At 43.6% G+C, this 14,638-nt stretch overlaps 1 protein-coding gene across 6 annotated transcripts in view; it reads left to right on the top strand.

Moving 5' to 3' along the window:
* CNOT10 (CCR4-NOT transcription complex subunit 10) overlaps positions 1–13,211 on the top strand; it is a 63,509-nt gene extending 50,298 nt beyond the window's left edge. For all 6 annotated transcript variants that reach the window (XM_043540882.1, XM_007067218.4, XM_043540880.1 and 3 more), the window contains 2 exons: positions 2,034–2,109; positions 8,718–13,211. In XM_043540882.1, coding sequence (XP_043396817.1) covers positions 2,034–2,109; positions 8,718–8,872 — 231 coding nt within the window. In that variant the 3' untranslated portion in view covers positions 8,873–13,211. The remainder of the gene's footprint in view (positions 1–2,033; positions 2,110–8,717) is intronic.
* Positions 13,212–14,638: the final 1,427 nt, after the last annotated feature.

Genomic DNA, 14,638 nt, shown 5'->3' with positions numbered 1-14,638 from the left:
TGAATACAAGAATTTCACTTGTGGAGTACTTACAAAAAATGTGCAAATACTTGTACTGAAAGGTTAGGGGTTTCCTGAGGCTGAGGGAGTTAATTGTCCTTGGAGTTCAGTTTCCTCCAGTTTTTCTAGCTTTTACTCCCTCTTCCTTTCTTCCCTTGGCGTAACAGCTCTCCTCTCTGTACAACTAAAAAGGGTTCTCTGCAGAATAACTTAGGCTGTCATAATTTAATCACTGTCCACAACAGGATACTACTCTGAAGTTGAAGCTATTCAAAGCTGTTCATTTCCTTCCTTTCAATAGAGCCGATCCATGTCACTGGGTGCTACATGTAACTATCACCATGTGTGAAAGAGAGGGGACACAGAATGACTTCACTGTGCATATTTAAATGGATGGATAGGTGGTGTTCAACACTGAGTGAAACCAACTAGAAAAACAATGGGCAGGGACACCATAGGATGTTATATCTTGCAGAGAGAAATAGGGCAAATTAAATGGTGAAATACCATTTTGGTACCAAGTTACGCAAATTACCTTTCAGTCTTTTAACTGTACTGCTTGGACCGGGGCTTTTTATACAGAATCATCTTGTCCCATATTTTTAGTTTTCACAAATATGGTCCCAGTCCTTTTCAGGAATGTTTGTATATGTGTTTGGGGCGGGCGGGGTATTAAACCAAATACACTTGTACAGGTTCAGTTAATATAATTTCAGCGTGCTCACTTCTTAGTGAAGTAATAGCTGTATTTTGGGCTGAACAAACTGTAAGGCTAAGGGGTTTATAGCAAATAAACTTGGAGGCCCCTGAGTCTACTAATTGGTGATTAGCGAGTTAATGGGAAGCATCTTTGTTGTACTGGAAATATTTAATTGTTCACACTTTAAAATAAAATTCAAAGTAACTTCAGGAAGGGAAATGATTTTTTTTAAAAAAAATCATAGCCTCTCCTCCCCCATCATCGTTCTCTTTTATCCTTCATGTCTTCCTTCTTGCTAAGCTATGAGGAAAGGAAATAAGGCTTTTGTATGAATAGTTGCAATATGTTTGTTTACATGTTTCAAAATTGATTAGGAGAAGGGCTGTTTTCTTCCAGTGTAAACAAGACTAACACAGATACGACAATGATGCTTGCTCAGCTGTAGAGGGAAGGAAGTTGAGGTTGAAGGATGAAGAGGAGGGAAATGAGTCAAATATTTAATAACATTTGCCCTTTCAGAGGCTTGACAACCCTTGCTGTTTTTCTTTGCATGTTAATCTCGAGAATTTTTCTGTTTTGACTGAAAGGAATGACACTGTGCTTGAGCTTTCTGAGTATAGGAGCCAGTCGGAGCACAGAGATTAGAGTGACTGATCGGAGAGCCACATATTTACCACACAGTTTTGAGAAATAATTGTACTGTGATCATGAAATCCTTTTATGCTGCCTGTCAGCTGATCAGAGTATGGGGAATCAAATACTATATTATTATTAAGAAATAAACATCTGTACAAATCATTGGCAACCAATCTGAGCACAGGGAACTAAGTAACTATATAGTATTCCTGCACTCTGATTGGCTGAGACAATGACATTTCACTGCATTCTCAAACTGCTGAAGGTTGGGAATAGAGAGAGAGAGAGATCCCTAGCTGGTGCACATCTGAATAGGTTCATTAGCTTTATAACGGAGGATTTGGTCATGTGACCGTAGGGAGATTTTTGAATGAATTGCTCATCTGGGAAATCACCCCTCCCAGAAAAAAAGAGACAAAACCTTCAGATTGGCTCAGGAATGACTCCTTTATATTTGTCATGTATGTATGTAAAAAGCAGATGGTGCCTCTGAGTAGAGGTGCGAAATATTCTTACAAGGCAGATCATCTGTCATCCTCTCTGCATACATGGACCTGATGGCAGGTATTGATATTTCAAAAATAGTACCTTAGTTTGTTTATTGCCCTGTCTTATAACTATCCTGTTAACTGGTATTTTCCTTCTTGTTGAATTATCTGTTGAGTTATTAACCTTTTTTCTCTTATTTTGGGGTAAGGCTGCTTCACTGATCCATCCCAAAGAAATTCCCCCGGAGGCCATTCTACTGGCTGTGTATCTTGAACTACAGAATGGTAAATAATTTTAGCATCTTTTCTAAACAATTTTAACCCCTTTTATGTTTGGAGCTTCCTGTGCTTCTCGTGCTGCTTGTGTTTAATTATGATTCTTGGCCTTACTGCAAACTTTACCGAGGAATCCCCCAACCTTTGAAGCTGAAGCAGTAGAATAAAGCCTTTAGTAGCATCCGAAATATATGGTCTATTTAGACTTTGAGTTCAGATGTGTTACAGCTCAGCAAGTTGTGCAATTAATTGTTCCCCACATTTCATGTCCAAAGCTTTTTGTGTGTGTGTGTACGTACGTTGGTTGCCATCTCTTTGTTTTTATGTTTCCTTTGTAACTGATAAATACTTATTTTTACACAAGGACTCTTAGCCTAAATTACACAGCTGGCTGGCAGTGCCTGCTGCAGTTCAGACTTAAAAACAATGTCTAGCATAAACCTGTTCTTACCCACTCGAAAGCATTCATCTTCTGGGCTGAAATTTTCCATGCATTGTCTCTGTACAAAAGCAATTTGTCTTGGAAAGTTTGAGCAAAATCCTGTCAGTTAGTGACAAAGAGTCCTGTGGCACCATATAGACTAACAGACGTATTGGAGCATAAGCTTTCGTGGGTGAATACCCACTTCATTGGATGCATGTATTCACCCACGAAAGCTTATGCTCCAATACGTCTGTTAGTCTATATGGTGCCACAGGACTCTTAATCTGGATCCGTAAAAGCGACAAACATGGATACCCCACTGATACTTATCAGTTAGTGAGTTATGGGAGATTGAATGATGAGAAAGTTTATGCACTTTCTTGCACCTTTGTATAAAGCAGGGGTCGGCAACCTATGGTACGTGTGCCAAAGACTGCATGCGAGCCGATTTTTAATGGCACGCTGCTGCCTGCGGGGTCCCAGCCGCCGGCCCCGCTCAGCCCACTGCCAAACCCAGGCCAGCAGCAGGCTCAGTGGGGCCGGTGCCCAGGACCCCAGCAGGCAGCAGCGTGCCATTAAAACTCCTGCCCACCCCGGCCTGCTCTTCTCCCCCCCCCCCCCCCCCCCCCCCCCCCCCCCCCCCCGCGCGGCGGCAGCGTGAAGAAGCTTGGTCCTGCTGGCTGCTGCTGCAGGGCAGGCAAGCTCCCCGCCTCCCCCACCTCTTCCCCCAGCGTGCTGGGTTCCTGCCCCTCCTCCTCTCCCTCCCTGCCTCCGATCAGCTGATGGCCCTTGCCAGGGATGGGGAGAAGTGGAGCCGCAGAGTGCTCACTGCTCCGGGGAGGAGGCGGAGAAGAGGTGGGGACGGGGCCTTGGGGAAGGGGGGTGGAATCAGGGCATATCCCCTCCAGCCCCCTGCCGTGAGCCACTCTGGGCAGGGGGCTGGGGGTGTGGGCTGGGGTTGTGGGGGTGCTCCCAGCCCCCTGCACCCCCCACATTCCCACCCCCACCCTGAGTACCAAACGGGAGCTCCTGCACGCACCCCCTCCCCCACATTACCGCCTGCACCCCTCGCACCAAATGGGAGCTGCCAAGGTAAGCACTCCACACCCAAACCTCCTGCCCCAACCCTGAGCCGCCCTCCCTCATTCTAGCTACTGGCCAGACTCAACCCCCAGCCTGCTCCTTCACCCCCCATCCCTGTGCTCAGTGCACTCCCACCCTCAGCTCAGTGCAGAGAGAGAGAGGAAGAGAATGGACTAGAACCCAGGGAGAAGGTAGGTACCCACCCTATGTGGGCAGGGCCAGGATCCCAGACCAGCAGCTAGGACCCTGGCTGGCAGGAGCTGGCGGACACTCAGCCCACTGCTGGTCTGGGGTCCCAACCACTGGCCCTGCTCAGCCCGCTGCCGGTCTGGGGTTCTGGCTGCTGGCCCCTTGCCAGCCACTGTCCCGGCTGCAGGCCCCGCTCAGCCTGCTGCCGGCCTAGGTGAACGGTACCCCAGGCTGGCAGCGGGCTGAGCAGGCCGGTGGCGTAAGATCAGCATTTTAATTTAATTTTAAATGAAGCTTCTTAAACATTTTGAAAACCTTGTTTACTTTACATACGACAATAGCTTAGTTATATATAGACCTATAGAGAGAGACCTTCTAAAAAACGTTAAAATGTATTACTGGCATGCGAAACCTTAAATTAAAGTGAATAAATGAAGACTCGGCACACCACTTCTGAAAGGTTGCCGCCTCCTGGTATAAAGTATAAAGAAGGCCTAAAAGGTTTGTTGGGTTTTTAAGGGACACCAACCTGAAACCTATTAAGCTTCCAAAAATAAGTTAAATAGTGCCATGTACCACACCTACCCCGAGACGTCCTCAGTCTAGTATTCTCCTTCACTTGCTTGTCCATATGCACATTTGCATCATGCACTTGAGTCCAGAGTATTTAGTCAGCAGTACCTAGACCTCACACGTATGCCCTGAGAGTCCTCATGCCACATCGAGGGCATGCAAGGGCAGAACGCACTGCACTCCTCCATTCCTCTTACTCACGTCTGGCTTGAGACTGAGCTCGCTGCCTTTGCAACTGCCAGCAACTTCCTCCGGCGCAATTAATAATTTTGACAGTTTTTAAAATATTTTTGCCGTATATTATCTAACCATAAGTTTTAGCTTAGTTTGACTTATTGTGAAGCCCCAGGGTGGTCTCATCTAAGTCTCCTGGGTTTAAGTATTGCCCCACATGCAAAGGGCCCATGCCTGTAACCAATGATCATGCAAAATGCCTTTATTGTCCCCTATCTAAACCACAGCCTTCAACAACACTGCAGATAGTGGTGGCACTAAGTGGGGAGTTATCAGCCCTTCCTGTGCCAAGGGGCACCCACTCCCTCTCCCCAACAGACACTGAATACAAGTTCCTCCTCAACATGCCTCAGGCTCCATCTGCCTTTACACTATACCTATGCTGCAGCTTAGCCTCGAAAGTCACACTGCCAAAATCCAGCCTGATTCCTGTCCAGAACATTGAATTCATAGGAGCAGGCTTAAGTTCCGCCACGTCTGTGGTTTACATCCCGGAGGACAGATTCAACGACCAATTGGCCCTCATCAGTCAGTTGGAACAAAACCCAAATACCATAGCAAGGATCTGTCTGATGGCTACTAGGACATGTATCCTCTGTCACCTTTGTGACACCACATGCCAGACCTCACCTCTGCTGCTGGTAGAAGCTTACCCAACTTACCAACAATCATCATTAGTAATGCATCTTTGTGTGTCCTCTCCAGTTCTGTCCTCCCTGACACATTGGAAAAATCCAGCAAGCATCTGCAAAGGGATTGATTTCCATTCTCTCTCTCTTCCCCCTCCCCCCCCCCCCCCCCATCACATACCATAGTGACAGATGCTTCACTGAGGGGATGGGAGGTCATATGATATTGCTCAAAGTGCAAGTCCTCTGGATGGTATGGGAAGCAAGGATGCATATCAACCTCAGAGCTTATGCAAAACATCAAGACTTTCTCAAACTTATCAGAAGACAATCAGTACAGATAAGGACTGACAATACAATTACCATGTTCTGCATCAAAAAACAATGTGGAGCCAAGATGCTGTCAGGTTGCGGACCTGATGCATCAAACATTAGATTGTCCTGTCAGCAGTATACTTACCAGGCATTTAAAATACATTGGCAGGCAAACTGAGCAGGCACTTCTTCCAGAATCACTACTGGGAGATAAAGAACTCTGTTCTCGGGTCACCTCCAGATAGACTTGTTTGCCACATAAGGTCACAGGAAGTGTTGAATATTTTGTTCTAGGGGAGGCATCAGCCTGGGCTCCCTGGCAAATGCATTCCAGGGTCAGGGACCTTAATATATGCCTACCCTCTGATATTGAGTGTGCTCTGCAAGGGTCAACAGGAAGATTCATACAAGCTGATTGTGATAGCCCTGGCATGGCCATGCCAGTTTGGTTCACAGACCTGCTATACCTGTGAACCTTCCAACCCAAGACCTTACCTCTGCTCCCAGATCTCATATCACAGAACAAGGGAGAGATCCTACATCCAGAACTGAAATCCTTCCATCTCATAGTGTGGTACCTGGGTGCATGTTGTCAGTAGAATATGCCTGTTGTTCTCCAGTGAGGAATATCCTTATGAACACCAGGAAGGAGTCTGCAAGAAAAACCTACCTGCCAAAATGGACAAGGTTTTCCCACGGGTGCTGTAGAAGGCTGATTGTTCCTCACAATTCTTTGATACCTCAGATCTTAGATTATTTGCTAGAACTAAAGAACAATAATTTGTCATTGAGTTCAGTCAGGGTTCGCTTTCTGCTCATCACCCCCCGGCCTGGAAAAACCCAATATTTTCTCACCTGACTATGATGAAATGTTTAAATGGGTTGATTGACGTATTCCCACCGATCGAGTACCTCATTCCACCATGGGACCCCAATTTTGTAGTTTCATCCTTCATGAGCAGACCATTTGAACCATTTGCTACCTGTTCCTTTTTACACTTCTGCGAAGATGGCCATCACATCAGCAAGATGGGTAAGTGAGATCCAAGTACTTATGGCTGACCCTCTCTTTGCAATCTTCTGTTCCGGTAAGATATCTCAAGGACACATTCCAAGTTCCTGCCAAAAGTGGTTACTGACTTCCACTTGCCAGTATTCTTTTCAAAGCCTCTTGCCTCAAGAGCACAAGCAATGCCAGATTCCTTAAATGGCAGGAGGGTATTAGCCTTCTACCTGCATAGGACAAAACCATTCAAATAGCCTTGGAGAATATATGTCTGTTTTGCAAAAAGAATAAAGGGGATCAGCCATATCAACACACACACCATCAAACTGGATCTCCAACTACCTCAAGACCTGCTGTGAAGTAGCCAGAGCAGAGCCACTTGGTTCCTTGGGCTCATTCAACTAGAGCTCAAGCATCATCAGTAGCTTCACTGAAGAGATGTTATTCACATGCACATTCCACATAGCCTCCATCCACTCAACTTTGGTGGTCCTTATCCTTCAGATTCTGCAGCTGAGAAGAAACAGAGGAGCACTGATGCACTCTGCCCTTATATGCCCTTTATGTGGAGCACAGGGACTCTCGGGGTACTGCTCATGACCACCAATAGTGCAATGTGTATATGGACAGCACATTTCAAAGGATTCCAGTTACTGTAAGATGAGTAAATTTCCCCTGTTGCTGTGTGAAGGACCCACATGGAACAGGAATGACAGCCCTCATTCTAAGCTTCTCTGCACGGGCACAACCAAGCACCCACATGGAGCCCTGCTGAAGCGATCAGGACTCTGGTTGCAAGGGACCCCCAGAGCAGAACCACCTGCAGGACTGGGGCATTAGTAACTGAAGAGGCAGTGCTGTCGGTGCTCAATTTTTCACCGCTCTAATCTCTGTTACAATCTTGTGTTACACGTAAAAATAGTACATAAAACATATTCAGATAGGAGTGTGACTTAAGCTGATAGTTTTAAGATTTTTCTCTTTATATTTTCAAAATAAGAAATATGAAGTCTCATATTCTCTGGTTTTTGTGGATAATTTATATGTTGAGTGAGAGATTTCTTATCTTTGACATTGAATTCCGAACAAAGACATCTTTTGAGGAAAAACTGGTACCACCAAAAACTTTTAAATAGTCTGAATAAAAATCAGGTCCCTTCAGTTAACCAGATTTTGCTTGCCTGGTTTCTTTGACTGCACAGCTACTACGTTAATGACAGCTCTGGACAAGACCTGACGTCTTTTGTTTTTAAAGCAAACTTTGGGAAACCCTTCTGGATTTACTTCAATTTACAAAGCAGAAGAGCACAATCCCTTTTTCTTTTCCTTTTCAGGTCTCCTTCTCAAAGTGGTGTAGATGTTCAGTGTGACTAGAGCTGTTTTTATACAAACATCACTTCAGTTCAGAAATTCTCATTACTCTCTTTCCCCCTCTTTTCATGATGCATGACTTGAGAGAAAAATCAAAAACCAATCTTTTCAGAATTCATTAAACAGAAAACAATTCAGGGTCATGTTGGCTTTTTTAAAGGCCATTTTTCAGTGAAAACTTTTGTTTGAAAAATGTGGACCAGCTCTAAGCATGACTGATTTAAGTCAGAATTTTAGCTTTAATATGTTCTGATTTGTATATGTATCCTTGATGTCTCACTTGTGTTTCCATTTATTATATACTATGTTGTCTGTGGGGATGATTGAGAGATCAGTGATGGCAAAGGAGTATAATTGTCTAAGAACCCTTATGTTTATAGGATTGTACAAAAGTCCAAGTTGGATGTAGGGGGCAAGGTGGCTCTGGGGATTCATAGTGTCAAGTACTCTGTCAACTCTAAGATCTTAAAATCTTAAAATCAACTTACACCTTCAGGACAGAGACTTGATTTTAACTGTTAATAGCTAGGAACAGCAGCTGGAATTGAGCACTGTTGTTGCTTCAACTATCTTTTTTGTTTGATGTGCATTTATAGTAGGTGACATCCACTTATCAGTATGCTGATCATTATGAAATAGCATATGCCAGCTGCAGCATAAGATTTACCAGAGTTGCATGGGTGGGACCTACGGCAGGGGATTGTCTAGGATGACTTTTCAAGATTTTTCTGTCCCTGACTCTCAAGAGTTTGTCATGGGTAGAAGTGAATTTTAACTAGAAACTGTTTTGTAGGTAACACTCAACTGGCACTGCAGATCATCAAAAGAAACCAGCTTCTCCCTTCAGTGAAAACACACACTGATATGCGAAAGAAGCCAATATTTCAGCCAGTCCACCCTATCCAGCCCATTCAGATGCCAGCTTTCACCACTGTCCAAAGGAAGTGAAGTCTTGCTATAACCTGACAGGCCCTAAGGAAGAGGGCTTGTGAGTTTGTATATTTTTTAAACTGTCTCTTAGCCACCTGAATACCAGGCATATTGGAATGTGCTGGCTTGTGTACATTTTTTAATAAAAAAAAAAAAAAAACACCATTTCAATGAAAAAATCATGTCTGAAGACGTTTGTAAAAGGCATTTAGTGTGGAACTTTTCCATTTTAATTACTAACAGGCCTGATAGCCACCATCTATGCTGTTAATCGTTTTAACTCACACTCTTTGCAGTAGTCATTAGTTTTGATTCTGCTTTTTTCATACAGAGCAGTTTCTGTTTGCACCACTGCTCACTTCTATTAATTTTCAGTACAGACAATCAGACAGCGCAGCTGCCTCTTTTTGTTAACAGAGAGCCTCTGCCCAAGCTCTCTACTCTTCAGGCTTCTTAGGGACCAGGGACAAACCACCATCATCAGATCTGTACAAAAAGTAAGTCATCTGCCAACCTGAGACCATTGTGATCATCTAGTCTGGCCTGTGCTAACCAGGATGTCATAGAAACAATAGTATTGTAGCTACTGTATCGGAGACACCTTTTCTCTGCTGTTTTTGCTATGTCACCTTGAGACATTTACTGGATTCTCTACCTGCAGACAGCTACTGTCTGCAAGTTTCTGTTTTACAAGAAGAGATTTAACTGTTATAGGTGACTTTCCTCAGCTGTCTCCAATCTTAAAACCCTTGTATAGCTGGGCCTAGGTTTTATTTCCTTAAAGCTACTCCCTATATAGATTCTGCCATGTACGATAACACTTCTTAAAAAAAGTTTAGTAGATAGATAAGCCTGATTTATTATCTTGAAAGGTATAGAGTGGATTGATGATGGTACCTACCGGAGCATCAGAATTGTGAACTGCGGGAGCCTTGGGTTTGTTTTGTGTCCTCCCAGTAAATACAGCCCATCACTGCTAAACTGCATGGTGGGATGAATGGAAGATAGGCAGAGACTAAACACCTCTTCACTTGTGCCTTAAACTAGGAGAGGAGCCCTGGGTGTTAGTGCATTGGGCTACCTAAGCTCCCGTGCACATGCTACTTTGCTACACACAATGCTTCAGACTTCTAAAGCCTGCTTGTACGCAGTGGTGTCTCCCATGTCTTGCAGCCTGACCCCATTCTAGTCTGAGCTAACTTGCCAATTTTAGGGCTGTGTTAGCTTGGTGTTGAGTCAGTTGATCTAAAGTTAGCTTTGAATATTTTAAATAGTAAAGATATATTAATAGCTATTAATACATTTATGTAGATAAATGTCTGAAACACAACAAGCTGCTTTATACATATAAGGCAGAAACCTCAGACTGGCTAAGTCTCTTACCTCCGGCCAGAAGAACTTTTACAGGAAGGTTGGACAAATGCTAACCATGAGAATAGACAAGTGTCAGACTAAGGGCTTGTCTACACTGGCACTTTACAGCGCTGCAACTTTCTCGCTCACGGGTGTGAAAAAACACCCCCCTGAGCACAAGAAGTTTCAGTGGTGTAAAGTGCCAGTGTAGACAGTGCACCAGCGCTGGTGGCTACGTCCCTTGTTCAGGTGGGGTTGGGGGGTTTTTTTGGTTTTAAGAGCGCTGGGAGACCTCTCTCCCAGAGCTCTGCAACCATGCACAAGTCACGTTAAAGCACTGCCACGGCTATATGAATAATCCATATGGAAATGGCTAAACAGTGTGCGTCAGGGCCTTGAGAGCAATCCGTTCCTCTTCCACATATTTCGAGCCCTGAGTGGTTGGTGGGTACGCAGTGCAAACTGTATGCATCTGAATTTCCTTCATAACACAAAAAGAACAGGAGGACTTGTGGCACCTTAGAGACTAACCAATTTATTTGAGCATAAGCTTTTGTGAGCTACAGCTCACTTCATCGGATGTACTCAGTGGATTATCAACTTCATAACACAGCCTCCCCTGAGTCCTACTACTGCCCAGTGTGGGTTGTGTCTCCTTCTCCACGAATCTCTTTTTACTGCGTAGGAGCATGCATACACACATTTACAACGCAGGCATTCTAGTAACCAGTAAGTGTTCTTACGGGGCTTTGGTTCCTCTGAATTAGGCATAGGTGCTCTCCTCCCCTCTTTTATTTAAGAGCCAGTAAAACAGGCTCTAGTGTTGGAATTTAAACCTCATTTCTCCGCTGTCCTTGTGAGTATAAGACCATCAGTGTACCACACAGAGCAGCTTCAGCACTTAAATCAAAGAGCTGATGAGGCTGCAGCGCCCTGTGAGCACTTCAACTAACTTTCTTGGAGGGTCCAGGGGGTAGGGTGTGAACTCACGCTTGGATTAATTCGAAGGAGTAGTCTGCAAATTTCACTTTCCAGGTGGGTGGTTGTGTTACTGTTTATGGGATCTGGCAGGTACATCTGGTACACATACTCTTAGGCAGAGCTAAACCTTGTGATTTTTACTAGCACTAATGTTTGTAGAAAGTAAAATGCAAAACAATTGCTGCACATATGTGCAAGTAATATGCATGTGCAAAAGCATTGCTCTAAAATAAAAAAACTTGTCCAATCTTTATAGCAATCAACAAGCCCCAAGCAGACACTTCAAAAGCTGCGTGAAGCCAGCATGACCCCTATCAAAACTTAGCAGGTGCTCAGCTTGACTAGTACAGTCAATGCTAAAAGGCCATAATCTAGCTGGGTCATTAGTGTCCAAGTACACCTGGAATTTACTAGCCTACATCCTTATAGTCACTAGAATGGGAGTGGGTAGAAGATGATCAAGACATTAGCTTGCATAGTAGTCACTGGAGCAAAGAATGTACCATAATTCAAAAGGGACTGTGTGTGTGTGCCAACCAACTCTGAATATCTGCAATATGAACATTTTGGAAGGGTTAAGATAATCCTCATTAGGGGGATAGATCACCCTCATTTGCTTACTGTGGGATCTTTACCTTTCTCTTACTGGCTGTTGTCAGACTGAAGTAGTCAGACCTTTGGTCTCAGGCAGTTTGGCCATTCCTGTGCAGTAATGAGCTGTGGGTCAGTTCAGCTGCATTTCTTCTGTACCACATAGTTGTCTATACCTGTGCATTTGTTTCTAGCCACCGGAAAGTATGCTCATAGGAATGCTGCCTCTGAGTGGCTGCAGGCCAGTGCTGTCAACACAGTGATGCAAATGAGCTCTGAGCACAGGAAAGTATGTCAGATAAATCACCTAAGCAGTGGCCAGCATCCCCTGTAGGAGGAATAATAGCAGGCTGGCTTGCTCTAGAGGGGCTATTATGCCAGTCCCTTTCCGCACTCATGGAAATGGTTAGTCTTGCTTGTTGCAGAGTCTAATTTAAACATTGATGTGAACACAACAGTGAGAGTACTCTTGCGTGCATGAATGGTCATTAGCATGGAATAGGTCCTTGCTGCTTGTATTTAACTCCAGCAGTGGGAAAACGTTGGCAAGCCCCTTAACTTAGCACTTGGTGAAAATGGAAAGCTTATAGGCCATGATACCAAGCCCTGGAGAAGTATTTGATTAATAGGGAAGCCTTCAAATGAAATGATGGGCCAGGACTGTGAACGCCCAGGAGCTGGTGCCAAAGTCACAACTCTGTTTTTTGCTTAGCAAACAGCAAATTAGCTTCTCTACCCTCTGGCTCCCAGGCTTTTGAAGTCCAAGCTGCCCAGGTAATAGTTCAATGTGACAACATGGAAAGATGCATTAATGTTGTTTCAGGATCAGTTGTCTGCAAAGTTTATGTCCCCCTCGCCTATATACTTTAACTTCAGCACTCAGCTTGAAGTATTCTGAAATATGTTTGAAAGGTGACCTCTGCTTATTTCTATAAAAGGGGTTAGTCATATCACAGCACATTGACTGATTCAATATAAAAAGGTTGAAAGATGCTTTCTGTGTGGTCTCTTCCTGAAGAAAGGGTTTTCCCTCCCCCTCCTAGGAATGTGGAGTATTCACATGCAGAAATGCTAATGTATCGTTTCAGCATTTCTCAGCTCCGCGAGAAGGCATGCAACATTACGCTCACCGGTTTGCAAAAGGATGCAGTTGTTGTTCCCCAGATACCACCTATCTAATCACACTTGAGCGGAACTATTCATTCTTAACTCTCCCTCGAATCAGAATGCTCTTCTGGCCTAAGGGAGGCTGAATGCTAATGTAGGCTTGTAGTTTGAACCAGAGACGCCTCAGTATTTTCCTGCAGCAGAAACACTTTCAGAAACTGGCTGTATATTTTAAAAAAAAAACCCCAAACCAACTCCTAATGAACTAGTGTCTGAGCTCAGCTGTGAAATATTTACTAGGGCTGTGGGTTAATTGCCCTTAACTCAAAAAAATAAATTGCGATTAAAAAATAAATCATGATTAATGGCCGTTTTAATCGCACTGTTAAGTGAGAGAATACCACTGGAAATGCGTTCAATATTGTGGATTTTTTTTTACATTTTCATATCTCTTGTATTGTGTGTTGTAATTGAAATAAAGTGTAGATTTTGATGACAGTGCAAATATTTGTAAAGAAAAATTGAATGAGGTGAATTGAAAAATACAAGTACCATAGTGCAGTCTTTGTCCTGAAAGTGCAACTTACAACTGTAGATGTATTTTTTTTTTTTTTGGCTACAGAATGGCACTCAAAACCAAAACAATGTAAAACTTCAGAGTCAACAAGTCCACTCAGCCGATCACTAAGACAAACAAGTTTGTTTACATTTGCAGGAGATAATGCTGTCCTCTTGTTATTTACAATGTCCCCAGAAAGGGAGAACAGGCATTTTGCATGGCACTTTTGTAGCCGGCGTTGCAAGGTATTTACGTGCCAGATATGCTAAACATCCGTATGCCCCTTCATGCTTCAGCCACCATTCCAGAGGACATGCTTCCATGCTGATGCTGCTCATTAAAAAAAATAATGCATTAATTAAATTTTTGAAAACTCCTTAGGGGAGAATTAAACATCCTCTGCTCTGTTTTACCCGCATTCTGCCATATATTACATGTTAGGACAGTCTCAGCTGATGACCCAGCACATATTTTTTAATTTTAAGAAAACTTTCACTGCAGATTTGACAAAACGCAAAGCAGGTACCAATGTAAGATTTCTAAAGATAGCTACAGCACTTGACACAAGATTTAAGAATCTGAAGTGCATTCCAAAATCTGAGAGGGACGAGGTGTGGAGCATGCTTTCAGAAGTCTTAAAAGACCAACATTGTGATGTGGAAATGACAGACTCCGAACCACCAAAAAAGAAAATCAACCTTCTGCTGGTGGCATCTGACTCAGATAATGAAAATGAACATGTGTCGGTCTGCACTGCTTTGGATGGTTTTCGAGCAGAACCCGTCATCAGCATGGACGCATGTCCCCTGCAAGGGTGGTTGAAGCTTGAAAGGACATATGAATCTTTAGTGCATCTGGCACAAATATTTTGCAATGCCAGCTACAACAGTGCCATGTGAACGCCCGTTCTCACTTTCAGGTGACAGTGTAAACAGGAAGTGGGCAGCATTATCTCCTGAAAATATAAACAGACTTCTTTGTCTGTGTGATTGGCTGAACAAGGAGGAGGACTGAGTGGACTTGTAGGCTCTAACGTTTTACATTTTTAAATGCAGGTTTTTTGTACGTAATTCTATATGTGCAAGTTCAACTTTCATGATAGATTGCACTACAGTACTTAGTTTTTCAATTCATCTAATACATTTTTCTTTTTACAGTGCAAACACTTGTAATCAAAAATAAAGTGAGCACTT

Source organism: Chelonia mydas, chromosome 2, assembly GCF_015237465.2.
Source record: "Chelonia mydas isolate rCheMyd1 chromosome 2, rCheMyd1.pri.v2, whole genome shotgun sequence".
Lineage (NCBI taxonomy): Eukaryota > Metazoa > Chordata > Testudines > Cheloniidae > Chelonia > Chelonia mydas.
The sequence above is the reverse complement of the archived record's forward strand: the minus strand, read 5'-3'. Positions and strand labels throughout refer to the sequence as shown.